This window comes from Budorcas taxicolor, chromosome 11 (assembly GCF_023091745.1).
Source record: "Budorcas taxicolor isolate Tak-1 chromosome 11, Takin1.1, whole genome shotgun sequence".
Lineage (NCBI taxonomy): Eukaryota > Metazoa > Chordata > Mammalia > Artiodactyla > Bovidae > Budorcas > Budorcas taxicolor.
In genome coordinates, this window is record NC_068920.1 from 107,814,147 (window position 1) to 107,832,840 (window position 18,694).

Consider the following 18,694-nt stretch of genomic DNA (forward strand, 5'->3'; position numbering starts at 1 on the left):
CTAAGTAGATAGCAGAACCAGCCAGTTCATCAACTCACTGTTACCTAGTGTGATATGGCCAAGTTCATGGGACGATTTTTTTTGTTGACAGGAAATAAGGATTTATTGGTGGGCATGAATAAGCAGGGGACAGCACCAAGGCTCTCCTGAGTGCAGGGCCTGCCATTTGTCCAAGGGCCCAAGATTAAGGATGTATTCGACTCCACAGTCATCTGGGATGAGCTGCTCTTCTGCAACCATGTTTTCAAATTCATCCGCATTAAACTTAGTAAATCCCCATCTTGGAGATGTGGATGGATCTTCTGGTGGCCAGGGAATTTGAACTTGGCCCTGAGGAGGGCTTCAATCATATACTCCTTGTTCTACAGCTTGGTATGGATGGACATTCACTGATAAAGGGCCATGAAGCCAGAGTCAGAGAATGCCTGGGATCACAGCTATTTTTACCTGTAATTTATCTTCATGGTTTGTATGAGTCTGTGACAAATAGCGGAATTCCTGAGTAAGCCAGAAGCAGTGCTTAACATGTTCTGGGGAAACAAAATCTTCAGCCACCTTGATACAGCTATATAAGTTATGAACCTGGAAAACAAGAAGCCACATCAGTAACACAAGCCACATCAGTAGTGTATGGAGAATAAAAAATACAATAATGGTTCTTGCCTGATGTGGCGCTCCTGCTGGGATAAATACCACATCTCCAAGAAACTGCACAATAGCCCAGCCTTGAACCCCATACTCTTGATGCAAACGCTTCCTTAGTGATCGGTCTAAATACCAGCTCTGATCATGAATGGGATCGTGGTCGGCGGGGTTTTCTTGACCTTGCTCTTCTGACACCTAGAATACATTCCAAAGGTTATGAAACTGAGTTACGTGCTAGGGCTCCAGGAGGGCATTTGGCCCCCTGAACAATGGACGGTCAGTAAACATCAGGCCTTCTTCAACATAAGCCCTGGATGGCAGAAAGAGAAAATAGTAATCAAAGACAATAACTGAATGAATCAAGAGGAGACTGAAAGAAAATGTGGGTTCCTTTGTCATTTCCTATAAACCACGACTGGCAGTCTGCATTATTTTTGTAAATACTGTGTTTGGACAATGTTTTGGCCTAGACTTTTGAATGTAAATAGACTTAAGCTCCTCAAAAACAGATTTATTGCTCTGCAGTTGTTAAAAACCTCTAATTCACTAACAATGTGAGTTATGAAACAGTCCCAAAGATGGCTACAGATGAAACCTGTTTATTCTGGACCAGTATTGGGCAGCACAAACTCAGGGTGACACTATCAAAGGAACAACACGGTGACCAGCAGGTCCTCTGGAAGACCCAAGTTATCCTTAGCAAAAGACATCTTGATTGAGGCAAACACTGGTTAAGGATCTAACTTGGCACAAGGCTAGGACCATGCATATCCACTCCTCATGAACAAATGAAGAGTACCAGCCATAAATATCTGTGCTAAAACTAGCAGCCTCAGTGGCAAACAGGTTAAAAATTGAACATGCCCATCTGTGTCTAGAACTAAGAATTCCACACAGAACCCTTGCCGAATAACCCAACTACCGGAATCCTGGGATCTTCAAAGTCCCTGTATACCTCTCCCGTGACCCTTCATACGTTGATGGCCACCAGTAGGGTGTGAGGTCTCCCTGACCTACTACCACACGAGGGTGGACCACACCAACAGAGACCTGAGTAACTCACTTGGAACACAGCTATCAAGGGCGAAGAAATGATACATGGATTTCTAAAGTGCTTAGGTTTTTAGGGCTGTAGAAACAGATACTATGTGATGATCAGAGGAACTACCATGAAGGTGAAGGCAGAGCACAAAACCCTCCAAATTCACTGGAACATAAAACACAGACATGAGAAACCAGTTCCCCCCCCTTTCAAAGTTGTGAGCCTAATCATCTAGAAACCGATGATCCTTAGAAACCAGCTTTAGCCTACCCAATCTGAGATGCACAGGTTTAACATCTGAGGTTGTGATTATTCATCAGTGACCCAGTCAGGTCTCAACATGTAGTCATTAATAATACTGCCATTCTGCACGTTTCCCTCTTCACATGCCACAGGGGAAGGAGCACACCTTTTTAAGAAATTCTCGTATCTTCTCTGTGTCCTTAGCAGCATATATGTGCCAGAGAGCTCCTGGCTTCTCTTTTCCTTCAATAAATCGCTTTATTGTGAGTTCATCAGAATCTCCATCTTGGATAGTTTTAAGGACTTCTGGAGCAAGAGAAGGCAGATATCAGATCACACATGTTCCAGCTCAGAAAGTAAGCCCCACTTTTTATGCTTAGGATCCTACCTTCTTCTTGGTCACACTGTCCTTTGGGAATTCCCACATAGACCATGACATTAGCTGCATCAGATACATCTAGGTGAAGATTTGTTGTTCCATATTTCCGATCTTCTGGAGTAATTAATCCTGCAGGCAGAAAAGCCTGAAATTTACTGAAATAGCACAGGCTGCCACAGTCTTTCCCACTCCCTGGAATACTTGGCCACAAAATTTAAAATCTACCTTTCTAAGCATGGAGGAGTAACAGAACAATATTCAATATTAAGTTATTTTATCCTTTCAACTTTGAATAAATAGTAAACATTTACTTTTGTAAGAATAAAAAAAACAAGTCCTAATACTAGTTTCTGGTGCTAAGCAAAATATCTGAAAATCTGGATGAAATTTAAATAAAATATGGATGAAAAAAAAAAAAGACAAAAGGGCTTTTTAAAAATGAGCCAATATGCTGGCAAGAAAAGAAAGTCAACACTAGAAAGTAGGACTCGGGAAGGTAAAGTGGACCACTGAGGCTGGGATTTGCCAAAAGGATGTGTGCTCAACCAGGCGAGCTCAAGCTTTCAAGCTTTGGTTGTCATAGCTGAGGACCCTGGGGTAAGACATAAGATGGAGATTCTAACAGAACACCTCCCTACCTCCACCCCAAACACACACAGAAAGCTAGGACCTCAAATGACTATGTACTCAGTCAGACTTGGATCCCTCAACTATGGAAGAGGTTGAGCCAGGCAGGGGCTTCTTAGGTGGCACTACTGGTAAAGAACCCACCTGCTGATGCTGCAGACATAGTCACAGGTTCAATCCCTGGGTCAGGTAGATCCCCTAGAGGAGAACATGGCAACCCACTCCAGTATTCTTGCCTGGAGAGTGCCATGGACAGAGAAGCCTGGCGGGCTATAGACCATGGCATCACACAGAGTCAGACATGACTGAAGCGACTTAGCACACACATACAAGCCAGAGCATGAAGTCCATGCTGGTGCTCATAACCTGAGACTCTAGTCTCCTCCCCCAGGAGAAAGCCTATTTGCTCAGCATTCATCTTGAGGCTCATCAAGCCTTGCGGTTACCTTGGATCCCCATCCTGACATGAGGACACTGCTTCTTGACTGGGCACAGAGCCAAGCATGGCTCGGGATGGGCAAGCCAAGGCTGTTTTCTAACCCGCCAGGCCCTGCAACTTAAGCCCTGTCTTGTTTGGAGGCCAAGGAATTTCTCTCTGGCTCGCAGGAGCCTGTGGTTTAGGAGCAGCCATACACACAGGAGCCAACACCTTATCATTTCAACCTGGGATCATGGCTCTAGGGCTCAGCTGCAGTTTCCCTTCTTTCCAGTGTGCTGAAACGCCAGCCCTAGGAGTGAGTAAAGCATTAGATATTGGACAAAATCATAGGATATATGAGATTTTCTTTAAAAGAGTAAAGGAAAAAGTATGAAGAGGGGAAATAGGAAACAACTATGGAAAAAAAGTCTGAGAGCTGTTGTAACTGGGAGATGAGGACATGGGAAGTCACTGTCCTAGATTCAGGTTTTCAGTGCATTTAATTTTTTATAGTAAAAAGCAAACAAGTATAATTTGAGAAGAAAAAAAGCAGTGTGATAGACGGCAACTGAATTAAATGAATAGTTATTAATGACAACATGGAGGGATATCCCTACGTCTGATTCCATTCATATAAAGTTCAAAAGTACGTTAAATACTGAAAGAACATTCTGCAGTAATACAAATATATGGTAAAATTATAAATGTAAGGAAATGATAAGCACAAATGTCAGCATGTGGGCTAACACTGGGAGCAGAAGGAAGCAGATGGAGCTGGGAGGAGTGAGGAAAGGTGAACATGTCTCAGAAAGACATCAAAAGCTGCTTGCTAGTTTGGCCAGTGGATCCAAAAACAATGGTCCCAGGGAAAGGATTCCCATAAGATAGAAAATCCTGAAACAAAACACGCCATGGACTTTCATGCAAAGAACATAAGCAGACCCAGTAGGGGCTGCTAGGTGACAGACCACTGGGGCTGGAGACTGGTTCAAGCCTGGAAATCAGGAGACTTAAGACCTAGTCCCAGACCTGTAACTAGACACCCTTTGGGTCTCCTAGTCAGGTCAATATCCCCTCTATCATCCTCAAGTCCTGGTCCCTATTTGTAAAACTGCTGGTGGTGGTGAAGCTGGAAAGAGGCTGACTTGTGATCTTTCCAAAGAGCCTTTCACTCTACTTTGTCTCATGGAGGAGTCACCCAACTTTTGAAAAATGACTGCTCATTAGTGAGGTTTATCATGAAGTGGAAGATGTTTGAAAATGAACACGTTTTCATTATTTCCACCCCTCACTGGTTACTCTGAATGGGAAGAATTTTGATACAGAAAGCTATTATAGAGTGACACTGCCATCTATCAACTGGATCTAGAAGGGAAAGACCTCTATCAAGCTATTTAAACCAAATAAATAGACTATTTATATTAAAAACATCTCAGGTAACCACTTCTACCTTATACAGCTTTCTAATTTCTATGAGACCTGGATAATCATGATATAACGTTACACCATTTGCTTTAGTAGAAAAATGCTTCCATTCATGTAAATTTGTTGTAAATCCTCACTGTGAACAGAACACACCCTGCAATCCCAGCCATCCAGCTGCTCTGAAGGGCTCAGGGGAAGGTAGCACAGCTGCAGAACAGGCTGCTGCCCCACAACACAGGCAGAGCTCTCTAAACTGAGACCTGAAGAGCAAGGGGAAATGGGCATGGGCAAGGGGACTACTGCCAGCTGTGTCCTCTCCCCCAGACCACCTCTCAGCCCATCCTGGCAGAACTATCTTGGGCACCTGGACTGTGGGAACTCCCCAAAATAAAGGCCTCTCTGGAAATGTTCCCTGACCTCACTCCAGGTGGTTCCCGGGCTGACTCCACTGTAAGAAAAGAACTGGGGGCTGAGGTCCAAACCCTCACTCCCGCTACCCCAATGGTGTCTGGAGAACATGTCAAAGATGTCAAAGAGGGTCTGCCACCCTCGAGTCTGAGACACTGCAGTTGGGATTACGTGACGAAGGAAAAACAATGAAGTACAAATTCAAAGAGTATGTTTAATACTAACTTAAATAACTGAATACTACCCACCAGCATGGAACACTGCATTTAAGTGCAGCTGATGTTAAAACAGCTGAGATTCTAACAGACTGACCTAAACGTCCAGCAACATTAAAACAATGAATAAAATGACCATTAAATGAGGTGCCATGCAACCATCAAAAATGATCATACTAAAAACCACTGAGCAACATGTAAAACTCTTCTTGTATAATATTAAGTTTAAGAGAAAATTTTTATTAAAAAATGGCATATACCCTACAACTGCAATTAAGAAAGGGAAATATACATACACGTGGCCAAGAATGAAAGGAAATATGCAATAATGAAGACCACTGCTATGCGAAGGGGTAGGATTACAGACATCTTCTCTCCCTCCCCCAAAACCAATGTTACAAATATTTTAATGTGTTTTACTTCTGTAATAATCTTTTCAAGTTAGCCATTTCTTTCTTACCATAAGCATTATACATCTTGGGTCCCAGATCTGGCCTAACAAAGTAGTTTGGCAGCCGTGAGGCCAAGTTTAGTTTGCCGTCTCTCCTTGTGTACTCAGGCAGTGGAATGTTGGCCATCAGATCATCAAACCTAGAACAAGAAGACAGTGGATTTGTAAAATAAGCTTGCATTTCTAATCACCTATATGTAGAATCTATATATGACACAAATGAACCTATCTGTGAAGCAGAATCAGAGACACAGAGAAACTGGTGGTTGCCAAGGCAGAGGTGGGCAGGAGAGAGTTGAATTGGGAGTTTGGGATTAGCAGACACAAACTGGTAAATATAGAACAGATAAATAACAAGGTCCTTCTGTATAGCACAGAGAACTATATTTAATATCCTATGATAAACCACAATGAAAAAGAATATGAAAACGAATGGGTGTATATATATACATACATATAACTGAATCACTTTTCTGTACAATAGAATAACACAACATTGTAATTCAACTGTACTTGAATATAAATGAAAAAAACATTTAAGGTTAGAATTGCAGTGCTTATGAACAAAGTATTCTTTCTCTCCTACAGCACATATATCAAAATAATCTAGAAAAAAAAATAATCTAGAACACTGCAGACAAAAGATCTGAGCAGAAACTTCCTGATATGAAGTAACACTAAGGGATATGTAATTCCTTAGTTCTGAAACTCCAGTACTTTGGCCACCTCATGCGAAGAGTTGACTCATTGGAAAAGACTGATGCAGGGAGGGATTGGGGTCAGGAGGAAAAGGGGACAGAGCACGGGATGGCTGGATGGCATCACCGACTCAATGGATGTGAGTCTGAGTGAACCCTGGGAGATGGTGATGGACAGGGAGGCCTGGCATGCTACGATTCATGGGGTCGCAAAGAGTCGGACACGACTGAGCGACTGAACTGCACTGAGGACTCAAGGTTCAAGAGCAAATCAGGAAAATGGATCGAGCAATTCCACTGTCTTGTCTAAAGCAATGTCACTCTCTTCTACCCAACCCTAACATGCCTGATCTCACTCCTGCCTACAAATGAGTGCATGCATGCCTGAGTCAGGCTTTTTTCTGGCGGAGCACCACAGTGTGGAAACACAGAGGGTTTTCATTAGTGAGCCAGATTTAAAAGTCAGTAACTTCATCTCACCAGCATCATCATCTCTCAAGAAAAGGACCATGTCTCCCTTTCCCCATAATCGTACCTGGAGGGCATCATATCTCTAAAATCTTCTCCTGGTGGCCAGTCCTTAAGTTTCAACACCATTGGCTCTTTTTCATTTTTCAAGCGGTCTGAAAGATAACCAGAAATTACTGAATTGTTACTATTTATAACTCGGAAATAGATAAAAATCAATGGCAAATTAGCACTTTATGCCTTAACAATGCAAATAAAATGTATCTGTCTCTGCAAAATCTTTATAACTTGACACATTTGGTTCAGTTCAGTTGCTCAGTCATGTCCAACTCTTTGCGACCCCATGGACTGCAGCACGCCAGCTTCCCTGTCCATCACCAACTCCCACAGCTTGCTCAAACTCATATCTACCGAGTTGGTGATGCCATCCACCATCTCATCCTCTGTCGTCCCCTTCTCCTCCCGCCTTTGATCTTTCCCAGCATCAGAGTCTTTTCTAAAGAGTCTGCTTTTCACATCAGGTGGCTGAAGTATTGGAGATTCAGCATCAGCCTTCCAATGAATATTCAGGACTGATTTCTTTTAAGATTGACTAGTTTGATCTCTTTGTAGTCCAAGGGACTCTCAAGAGTCTTCTCCATCTGAACAGTTCAAAACCATCAATTCTGCAGTTCTTCGCCTTCTTTATGGTCCAATTCTCACATCCATACATGACTACTGGAAAAACCATAGCTTTGATTCTATGGACCTTTGTCAGCAAAGTATTATCTCTGCTTTTTAAGACGATGTCTAGGTTGGACATAGCTTTTCTTCCAAGGCAAGTGTCATAATTTCAAGGCTGCAGTCACCATCTACAGTGGTTTTGGACCCCAAGAAAATAAAGTGTGTCACTCTTTCCACTGTTTCATCTATTTGCCATGAAGTGATGGGACCAGATGCCATGATCTTAGTTTTTTGAATGTTGAGATTAAGCCAGCTTTTTCACTCTCCTCTTTCACCAAGAGGTCTTTTTCTTTTTTTTTTCCTCCTCTTTTTTTCCCCTCCCATTTTATCAAGAGGTTCTTTAGTTCCTCTTTGCTTTCTACCATAAGGGTGGTGTCATCTGCATATCTAAGGTTATTGATTTTTCTCCCAGCAACCTTGGGAGAAGGTTGTGCTTCATCCAGTCCAGTGTTTCTCATGATGTACTCTGCATGTAAGTTAACTAAGCAGGGATGACAATATACAGCTTTGACGTACTCCTTTGCCAACTTGGAACCAGTCTGTTGTTCCATGTCCAGTTCTAACTGTTGCTTCCTGACCTGCATATAGGTTTCTCAAGAGGCAGTTCAGGTGGTCTGATATTCCCATCTCTTTCAGAATTTTCCAGTTTGTTGTGATCCACACAGTCAAAGGCTTTAGCATAGTCAATGAAGTAGATGTTTTTCTATAATTCTCTTGCTTTTTCTATGATCCAACGGATGTTGGCAATTTGATCTCTGGTTCCTCTGCCTTTTATAAATCCAGCTTGAACATCTGGAAGTTCTCAGTTCACATACTGTTGAAGCCTGGCTTGGAGAATTTTGAGCATTACTTTGTTTGCATGTGAGAGAAGTGCAATTGTGCGGTAGTCTGAGCATTCTTTGGCATTGCCTTTGGGTTTGGAATGAAAACTGACCTGTTTTCCAGCCCTGTGGCCACTGCTGAGTTTTCCAAATTTGCTGGCATATTGAGTGCAGTGCTTTCACAGCATCATCTTTTAGGATTTGAAATAGCTCAGCTGGAATTCCATCACCTCCACTAGATTTGTTCATAGTGATGCTTCCTAAGGCCCACTTGACTTTGCACTCCAGGATGTCTGGCTCTTGGTGAGTGATCGCTCCACTGTGGTTATCCGGGTCATTAAGATCTTTTTTGTAGAGTACTTCTGTGTATTCTTGCCACCTCTTCTTAATATTCTCTGCTTCTGTTCCATTCTATCCTTTATTGTGCCCATCTTTGCATGAAATGGTTCCTTGGTATCTCTAATTTTCTTGAAGAGATCTCCAGTCTGTCCCATTCTATTATTTTCCTCTATTTCTTTGCACTGATCACTTAGGAAGGCTTTCTTATCTTTCTTTCCTTGCTAGTCTTTGGAACTGTGCATTCAGATGGATATATCTTTCCTTTTCTCCTTTGCCTTTCACCTCTCTTCTGATACACAAATATTAACTTTAACATTCACATCCTGCAAATGACCAACCATTTTATTTATTCAGTGTCAAGAAATCCATTATACCCACCGAGGGATAGTAAAATAAAGATCACTGAGTAATTTGTCTTAGAGCCCTGTCTTCTCTGGATTCTCTTTGAGAGCCCTGTCTCAAACTGCTTCTTTGAGATTTTAGCTGCTCCCTTTTGTCCATGTTACATAGGTAGTGTTTTGATAGATCCAGTCTCCCCCTATACAATATTCCAGAAGAAGCAAGCAGCTTCCCAAATAACAAACAGCATAGCACTTTAACAATCAAAGGTCACAGATGTCTAGAAACCCCAGTTTTCTGGGGCCAGCATGAAACAGAAATGACTTATTTTGCTCAGAGAGACTGAAACAACCTGATGTTCTGTCCAGAGACAGTGGGCCCACTCTCCTCACCCTCCAGCCACCCCCTGCCCCCCAACTTCTGGATGATATATAGAGGGTTTAGTCAGACTATTTTCCTATAATAGACAATTAACCATTGCAGGTCATGTCAAGGAACCAAGAACCTCTAATTGAAAAAGATATGCTGAAATTACGATTTATAGCCATGACTCATTATGATTAACAGCAATGATAACTATTATTTCACACCTCTTACTATGTTCTAGTCTCTGCTGAGTGTTTTAAATCCATTTAGTTCTTACAACTGAATCCAATATCCCAGTGACTTCTGGCAGTACATAATATTCCTACTTTTGGATGAGGAAATTGACTGAGGTCAGTTGACTGAAAGATGACTGAAGTCATCCAGCTATTAAGCAGTAAGAACTGAAACTGGAACCCAGGTTTGACTTCAAAGCCTATCTTCTTGAGGACTAATGTTTGTATACAAGTGTTTGATGGTCAACCAAGTACTGTCCCATAATCTAGCTTAAACAGGTGCACAACAGACACAGGAAAATACAGGATACAGTGTTTGCTCAGAACATCAGTGACATTTCAGTGTGGGTGGTGTGCTGGGGTCTGGCCAGAAGAATGATCAATATGGAAAAGGCAGGCTGCCATGGACTTTGGGCTGCCTTAACCATCTGCAGGCATGAGGAAGTGTGTGAGCCCTAGAAAAATGAAATAAGCAAGTTCACATACACAGCAAGTACATATGAAGAGTCAGGATCTGAACCCAGGCCTAACTGGAACGCACTGTGGTACGTGTGCCTCTATATCCCCTTTTTCCGACAAAGATCCCTCCAGTCAAAGCTATGGTTTCTCAAGTAGTCATACAGGAATGTGAGAGTTGGACTATAAAGAAAGTTGAGCACCAAAGAATTGATGCTTTTGAACTGTGGTGTTGGGAGAAGACTCTTGAGAGTCCCTTGGACAGCAAGATCAAACCAGTCAATCCTGAAGGAAACCAACCTTGAATATTCACTGGAAAGACTGATACTGAAGTTCCAATACTTTGGCCACCTGTTGTGAAGAGTCAACTCACTAGAAAAGACCCTGATACAGGAAAGACTGAGGGCAGGAGGAGAAGGGATCAACAGAGGATGAGACAGGTGGACAGCATTACTGACTCAATGGACTTGAGTTTGAGAAAACTCAGGGAAGACAGCAGAAGACAGAAGGGCCTGGCATGCTGCAGTCCATGGGGTCACAAAAGTCGGACATGACTGAGCAACTGAATGACAAGATTCCCTTTCAAAGGACCTGCTGCCCTCACAGCTTTGTGGTCAGCCTCAGCTGCAGAGAGCTGCCCTGCCAGGTCTTGCCCTTCCCATGGCCCGAGGGAGGTGAAGGGATACAGGCCCTGACCCTTCCTCACTTCAGCCCAGTCTGAGACCACAAGGGGCAACGCTTGCTCCAGAGCTCCCTGTCAGGTGTGCCAAGGCTTCACTAACTCTACACTGCACCTGCCTCCTCTTTCATTTCATAGACTTTGATTCCCAGGTAAACATCTGACATCTGAAACTCCACCTTAACCTTCATGTGTGGAAACCTCCATTACACTCTACTTAAAGTCAGCTATACCTGGTTATAAAGTTTGTTCAAAGTGTGGGCCATAACCTGTACATGTGAGTAACAGACAGAAAGGAAGCAAGAGATTACAAGGTGAAGGTATGCCTTAAAAGAATGAGAAATGAGCAAAGTTGAATCGAGAGTCTACAGAACTAACGGGCCAAGCCCTCTCAGGGGGCGGGAGCCTGACAACAGGTGCTGGGGCTCACAGAGCGCTTATAAACACGTTACTGACTGGCCAGTCACATAAAGCACCCAGCCTCAGCACCAGACACACGGCCCCCTGACCAAGTGAGGAGGCAGTAACCAGGCTCAGCTGTGTGAAAAGGATTCATTCTCTGGCACTTTCAGCTCAGCTTGTCTTGTTAAACATACTGACAATCTTCTAGTGAAAGGGCAAAGCCACATAAAGCCACCGCCCTGGAGGCACAAGCCCCAGCTCTGTGTTCCCCGCCCCCGCCACTGGGCACGTGTCTGTCCTGTGACCTGAAGAAAGGTGACTGAAATCTCACTCTCAAAGGAACCACCAAGAGAATCTGCCTCTGTTCAAATGCACAGAATTTGTAAAAAGAAAGGGAGGAGGAGGTTAAGACAGGAATTTTAAACTCCAGACACAGAAAATGCGCTGCTCCCACTGAAGGACAGCCAGCTCTTGCTGCTCCTGTGCCCCCCCCAACCCCCCTTCACACCCTCAGCCCCTTAAAGGGTCTGTAATACGTACTCGGAACATCTTCAAAGCCATCCCAGAAGTCTCCTACTGTGGCTCCTGTGATGATTTCATTGGTTCTGCAGTTAACAAGATCGACTTCCTGGTTTCCAAACTCCCTCCTGAAGGACTCCGGTTTCCAGAGTTCAGTGTTCAGCTTGTGGTGCACTCCTGACACCATCACTGGCTAGGAGAGGAGAATGAAGACTTCGGTTTGAACTCCCCCAGCCCTGTCCCCTCTTCCGAGGCCGCCCCTCCTCAAACAGCTGCTGATTTTTTTCTCTGAGGCTGGTCCTTAGGCTCAGCTCCCAAAATGACATCATAGTCCTCTGTGTTCCCACAGCATTTCGTGTCTTCGCTTACCTGCTACACACACCCCTTGCTCTCAAATTAACTAGCAAGCTTTGAAAAGGAAGGTTCACACCTTCTGACTCAGATCCCACAACTCACAGAACAGCAATGCCACGGCTTAGGGCCAGGGACACGCAGGAGAGACAAAGGCAGCGAGAGTGCCCTGTCTGAGGCAGGTGTTGCCACTGGCCTGCAGCCTCTTGTTAATCAGCTAGGAACATGACCCTGAGATTGCCCAGTCTTTTGGTTACCGAAGATAGGCCAGAAGTCCTCATTTTCATGTGAAATAGCCTGACTCAAATATTAGCAACAAGTTCAACTTTTAAAAACCATTATGTAATCCTCAAAAAACGAAACAAGACCTACTGTACAGCTCAAGGGAACCCTTTTCAGTGCTCTGTGGTGACCTAAATGGGAAGGAAATCTAAAAAAGTGGGGATATATTTATATGGCTATCCCGATAGCTCAGTGGCAAAGGATCTGTCTGCAATGCAGGAGACCTGGGTTTGACCCCTGGGTAGGGAAGATCCCCTGGAAAAGCAAACAGCAACCCAGTCCAGTATCCTTGCCTAACAAATGCTATGGACAGAGGAGCCTGGCGGGCTACAGTCCATGGGGTCACAAAGAGTTGAACATGACTAAGAGACTAAAACAGGAGCATTATAGCTGATTCACTCTGTTAGTACAGTAGAAACTAACACAACAATGGAAAGCAACTAAACTCCAATAAAAGTTACCTAAAATAAACAAAAAATCAAGCAAGTCATTATATAATCCAAACAAAACATGTCAGCGGACTGTATTCAGTCTGTCATTGTCATCATGACAGAATCGTGTTAGTAAACAGGACTGAAAAAAATTTTGTTGTTAAATACATACATTTTTCTATTTGGCAATTCCCAAATCCTGGCCTTGTCCAAGAGCAAACTATTCCTTTAGCGAGGATTCTGTTTGGTCCGGAAGAGAAGACAGAGATCCAGAAAACATAAACCAAAACAAGAAAGCAAAGAAGCAGGTCCACAAAGCCAAGTATCATCGCCTAAACTATCAACCAAAACTTAAGATGGAACATCACTGCCCTTTAAAGCAAGCTCCCGCCTGAGAGACTACACACCAGTTCCAGGCTGACACTACATGGCTCAGGGCCACCTAAAACTGTCTTCAGCATAAGGTTATAATTCATGGAAGAGGGACACCTGATTTTTATGCTATTTTGTCTAATCCCCCAAACTTCATTAGCCTCAGTCATACACCCAATTCTCCAACTGACATTGATCGCACAAGAATCACTGAGCCCAGAGAGCACTCATCAAAATTCCAAAGATGGGGCTTTGGTGGTCCAGTGGTTAAGAATCTGCTGTGCAATGCAGAGGACATGGGTTCGATCCCTGGTCTGGGAAGATCCCACATGCTGTGGAGCCACAAAGCCTGTGTGCCACGACTACCAAGTCTGAGCACTACAATACTGAAGCCTGTACTCTGCAACAAGAGAAGCCACTGCAATGAGAAGCCTGCACACAACATCAAAGAGTAGCCTCCACCTCTGCACTGAGAGAAAACCTGTGTGCAGCAATGAAGACCCATCACAGTCAAAAGCAATAAAAAAAAAAAAAGATCCAAAGATGACTGGTTGGAAGCAATCAAAACCAAAACCTCATCAGAGAATACAGCTCAGGAATGTTTGTGGTAAGAAATAAGACTCAGAGCCACACTCTTATTGTATTCACCCTACATAATAAAGTACAGAAAAAAAGAGATAAAGTATATAGCACTTAAAATCCAGGAAGTGGGGAGGGGAGGGGCTGTGGGGTGAGGTTGTCAGAAGTCTACCAAAGGCACTGGGAAGGAGATGTGGTGGGGCTGGGCAAAAGGCCCCTTACCTGCCCTTGTTTCCAGCACTCCCTGAACACATTCCAGTTGCTCTTGTTGTTGGGATCTTGCAGGCAAAGCAGACGGTTATCACACAGCCAGTAGTGGGGAGTGTCAAAGCCCAGAATGCTGGGCTTGATGGTCAGTCCTTGGGGCCTCTTTGGTAAATCAGAGCAGGTCTTAGTTTGTACCAAAGAGGCAAAGATGTCATCAAGGATTTTTGGTGTATTCTTGAGTCCATTTTCTGTCTGAATTTGAAAAAGAACGTAAGTCTTAAATATGTCATTCCCTACCATCAATAAATCCTATATTCCTCTAACAGTAGGATGAGTACATGTTACATACCCAGGGAAGAACCCAGGCCAGAACTCTAACAGAGGCAAGTCTTCTTGCTCTACCTGGTATCACAACTCTCAGATGTGGTACATGAAAAAGTGTACCCATCAGCCAAGAATTAGAATCAGCCCATCAGTGTACCCCAAAGCCCATCAGCCACAAATCAGAAGCCGTGAAGCCCATCTGCCAATGATACAGCCTTTGTATCCATGAAGGAAGAAAGCAATGGACTCACATCCTTCCTTCTACTTTCTATTTTAGTTTCTCTACTCTCTTCTACTCTGACTCTGTTCATCTTTATTGAGGGGGGCGGGGGGCGGAGGAGAGTATAAACAATAAGACAAATACATACCTTTCCTGTAGAGGAATTCAAGAGATTTCGGAGAAAACCTGAATTGTTGTTGCTCACAGGTGTCAAAATTGTGCTGTTAAAGGTGTGGAGGACTGTGCTGGATTTGCTCAAGGTGGGGAGGGGCGGAAGGCATTTGATTTCATTCTTTAAAATTGGCATCGCTGGTTGCTTTTCTAAAAAGGAAACCAAAAACATCCAGATGGAAAAGCATTCTGAAAGGCAGAGCCCTTACTAGTCTTCTATTAACAGAATTACTATAGAACCAGGAAACTTAAGAGGACAAATACTAATAATATTACTGATTTTGATAAGGATTTCCAACTGCTATTACATATATATATATATATATAGTATACATATATAAACATTCAATACCCAAAGTGATACTATGGTTAACTGTACTTTTATTCGTTCCTGGTAAAATACAACTGATTTTTGTAAATAACATTGTAACTATCAACCTTGATAGTATTTATAAATACAGATTCTCTTAGAATTTCACATGCATAATTAGATTGTTCACAAATATCAACAGTTTTATCTCTTTCTTTCCAATCCTAACATCTTTTTGTTCACTTCACTGCAATAGCCAGGACTTCCAGTACAATGTTTAATGAAAGACTGAAGACAGGAATCCTCGTTTCATGCCTGAACACAGAGGGAATAGCTTAAAAATTATTCAACTGATTAAAAAATTCAGTAATAATTTGACATGTTTGCTGTCAACTTTATTGTAGAAACTCATTACATTAAGGATATTCCCTTCTGTTCCTAAGTTTTTTTGTCTTAATTATAAGCAGGTTTTGGATTTTACTCTTTTTATCTCCTCACATGACTTTTTCCCACTTTTTTAATGTTAAAACTGCAGCTGCACTTCTCAAGCCCTGCTGGGTCACCCCGTGTTAAAGTCCTTTATTGATTGTGCTGAATTCTATTCACTGAGATGTTTAATATCTCTGCGTGAAAGAAACTGATCTGCAATTTTTCTTTCTTGTAAAACAGCCAGAAAGCAGAATCACCTAAATTCTAAATACCTGATTTCCAAACCCATGCTCTTTATACTATAATCAAGCATCCTGAGATAATAGCATGGATGAGAAAAATCAAGTTGAAGACAGAGTGTTCCCATTTAGACAGAATAGGAAATATATACAGGGTAGAGATAGAAAGGCAAAAATTACTATTGAAACTAACAAGTCTCAGCCCACCCTGTTCCTCAGTAACTGAGGTTGCCAAGTCCCTCTGGGAACAGACCAAAGTTCTGGAAGGCAGGAAACACTCACCCTTGTTCTCCTTGTTGACATTGCCACTGGTTAGGTCTGCCAGCCAGTTCAAAGGAGACGTGCTGGCCGGACAGGCAGGTTTCACACTGCTGGCTGGTTTGGAGGCGGCCTCCCCACCCACAGTCACTGGCTCCAACCCTGAGGGATTCTGCGGGAGCATGGTACCAAGAGTCGCTTTTTCTCCAGTTAAGGAAGTCTGTGTTGAATATAAAGGGAGACACTTGACACAGGCTGGAAAATTGCATTTTCCTCTTATCTTCTCCCCTAACTGCTCACTAGTAGGAGAGAAATATCTGCAACAAAACCACCCAATAGCCCCCTGAAAATCATCACAGTTGCAGTAATCTTGCAATAATAGAACAGAACGGCGTAGAAGAGATTTTAATTTTCTAACTTTAAGTATTACTAGAGAAAGTGTAAGAAGTGAAGGATGTAAGATACACCCCCACTATCGTAGCAGCATCTCATATTCATTCATATTCCTATCACTCCATCCACCATGTTTCTTTAAAATGCCCAGTTTGTTCCCATCACCCCAGTGTCATGAGTAAGCATTCAAAATCCAGTGACTGAACAAGTAAATGAGGCAGTGTAGGAAATACAGCTGTGAATTCAGGAGGAGGTGGGAAAATGCAGAAAAAGGAAATGCTCTTTTAATTTAGTGTAGTGTAGGAAGCTTTAAAAAGTGATGAAGAGCCCTAACAAGAACTCAAAACACGAACCGAACATGAACAACAACAAAAATGACAAACAAACTGTACAGACAGAGCCCACCACTTATCTTACTGGCATTATTATTCCTCTGTTACTGATGAGGAAGCTAAAGCACACACACATCAGTTCATCTGAGCCAGAGTTATGCAACTAGAAAGCGGCAGAAAACGAATTCAAATTCAGTTCTGACTCCAAAGATCAAAACTCTTCTCCCAATGCTGCCTTCCACACCACAGCTTCATAAAAATGTAAAATAATTTCTGATTACTAAAAACAAGGCGTGAGGAAGAGTAAGGGGGTAGATATGATGACAGATGTGAAGGACATAAAGAGGTCTGTGAGCACCAAGGAAATGTACACATTTTTACATTGAGTGAGAGATACAGGAAGGATCGTTTCAGTATTATTTTCTTCAATTCTTTATATATTTATTACAGGTAAAATATATTTAGTAATTTAAAAATGTTAGGCTTATCTGAAAAATTTTAACTGTGTAAAACTATAGTAAGTTTAAAAACCTATACAAATTTGATAGCAATTTATTAAGTAGACTGTAATAGAAAAGGTTTTGCTTTTTCAAGGAATGAAAATTAAAATCCTACTAAAAAGAGACTACAAATAAAGTCCGCAAAAGTAATGTAAAACTTGGGAATGGGTCTATAAAGTGCCACATGAAACAGGTGAACCATTTCTTTCCACTGACAGCTCTCCCCATGTTCCTTTCTAATATACTATAGAAATCCTCAGGTTATTGAAAACAGACAGACAACAATTAACAAGGATGGTGAATCCAGCATAAACAGTAATACCTGTTTTATGTCTTCCTTTGAGGCTGGTTTTGAAAAGAGTTTGAACTGCCTGTTTGAACAGGGACAATTTGCTTTTATTCCCCATTTTGCTCTTACAGAATGAACAATGTCTCCAACATCATAGAGGGCTAAAAAAAGGGCACAGGCAAACATCTGAACAAGAATATTAGGTACTTTCAACCTCAACATTACAAAGCAGAAGCTGGTATTTCTAACAAGATAACTTGCTTTCCCCTAAATGTGCCATTTTTTTTCCTTTTAAAGAACTATTTACAAAGCCATAATCAAAAACTTTGGGGGCATTATTTAACACACTTCTGGACAATTTATGGTACATACTAAAATAAAGATAGCAAGTAATTATGTTACACAAAGTAAAAACCAAACTACCAGCCCCTATGAGCTAATCAAAACACAGGCAAAACAAAATCACTGCACCCCATGAAATACCTTTTCCAGGAATGATCTGTGTAGGCATGAGGTTCTCTGGTTCATGTATCTGACTCTTTACACATCTCAGCCAATTGAAAGTCTTATAGGCAGCACCTGCAAAGAACTGATTTGTAGTCACTGCTCTTTATGGACTCCGGCCCCACAAGTTTCAGAAATCCATCACCCGCACATCAGTGAGAGGCTTAATTTAAGAGTAGAAGGGGCTGGGAGAAGAATGCAGTCAGCTCTCACCTTGTTGGCAGTTTTTCCTCTTCATCCGATAGCAGTCCACACACACCCCGAACCCACACCTGGGACACACCCAGTGCAGGTTGAAGATAGTGGTGTCACACACATCACACATTTCCCGCACACCTTTGACGGCTCGCTTCCAAGCAACCTGTCCTACAAAAATCAATAAATCACTTAGTCTTGGGGAGGAGAGGGCCCCCGAAATAAAACATGAAGGGGGAGGGAGTTTGTGCCATGATCCCCTCTCACTGGAGCTCCCGGTAACTGTTTAGCCTCCAGAGCCCATCCCAAGCCCCCGCCCCAGGCATGAAGCTCTCCTGGACTCCTCCAGCATTCCCATCAGCTTGTATCTGCACTCCAGACTCGGGCCTCTCTGTACATGGCACACAGTCAA

The 18,694-nt window shown here is 42.6% G+C and overlaps 1 protein-coding gene across 1 annotated transcript in view; it reads right to left on the bottom strand.

The window, feature by feature from the left end:
• The window catches only part of KDM3A (lysine demethylase 3A), a 56,041-nt gene that overhangs the window by 1,057 nt on the left and 36,290 nt on the right, over positions 1-18,694 (bottom strand). Inside the window, exons 13-25 of the mRNA XM_052647905.1 lie at positions 18,301-18,453; positions 18,067-18,162; positions 17,617-17,744; positions 16,094-16,289; positions 14,811-14,983; positions 14,134-14,370; positions 11,918-12,089; positions 7,087-7,174; positions 5,863-5,993; positions 2,319-2,438; positions 2,097-2,236; positions 664-840; positions 448-582 (exon numbers count right to left, since the gene is read on the bottom strand). Coding sequence (XP_052503865.1) covers positions 448-582; positions 664-840; positions 2,097-2,236; positions 2,319-2,438; positions 5,863-5,993; positions 7,087-7,174; positions 11,918-12,089; positions 14,134-14,370; positions 14,811-14,983; positions 16,094-16,289; positions 17,617-17,744; positions 18,067-18,162; positions 18,301-18,453 — 1,946 coding nt within the window. The remainder of the gene's footprint in view (positions 1-447; positions 583-663; positions 841-2,096; positions 2,237-2,318; positions 2,439-5,862; positions 5,994-7,086; positions 7,175-11,917; positions 12,090-14,133; positions 14,371-14,810; positions 14,984-16,093; positions 16,290-17,616; positions 17,745-18,066; positions 18,163-18,300; positions 18,454-18,694) is intronic.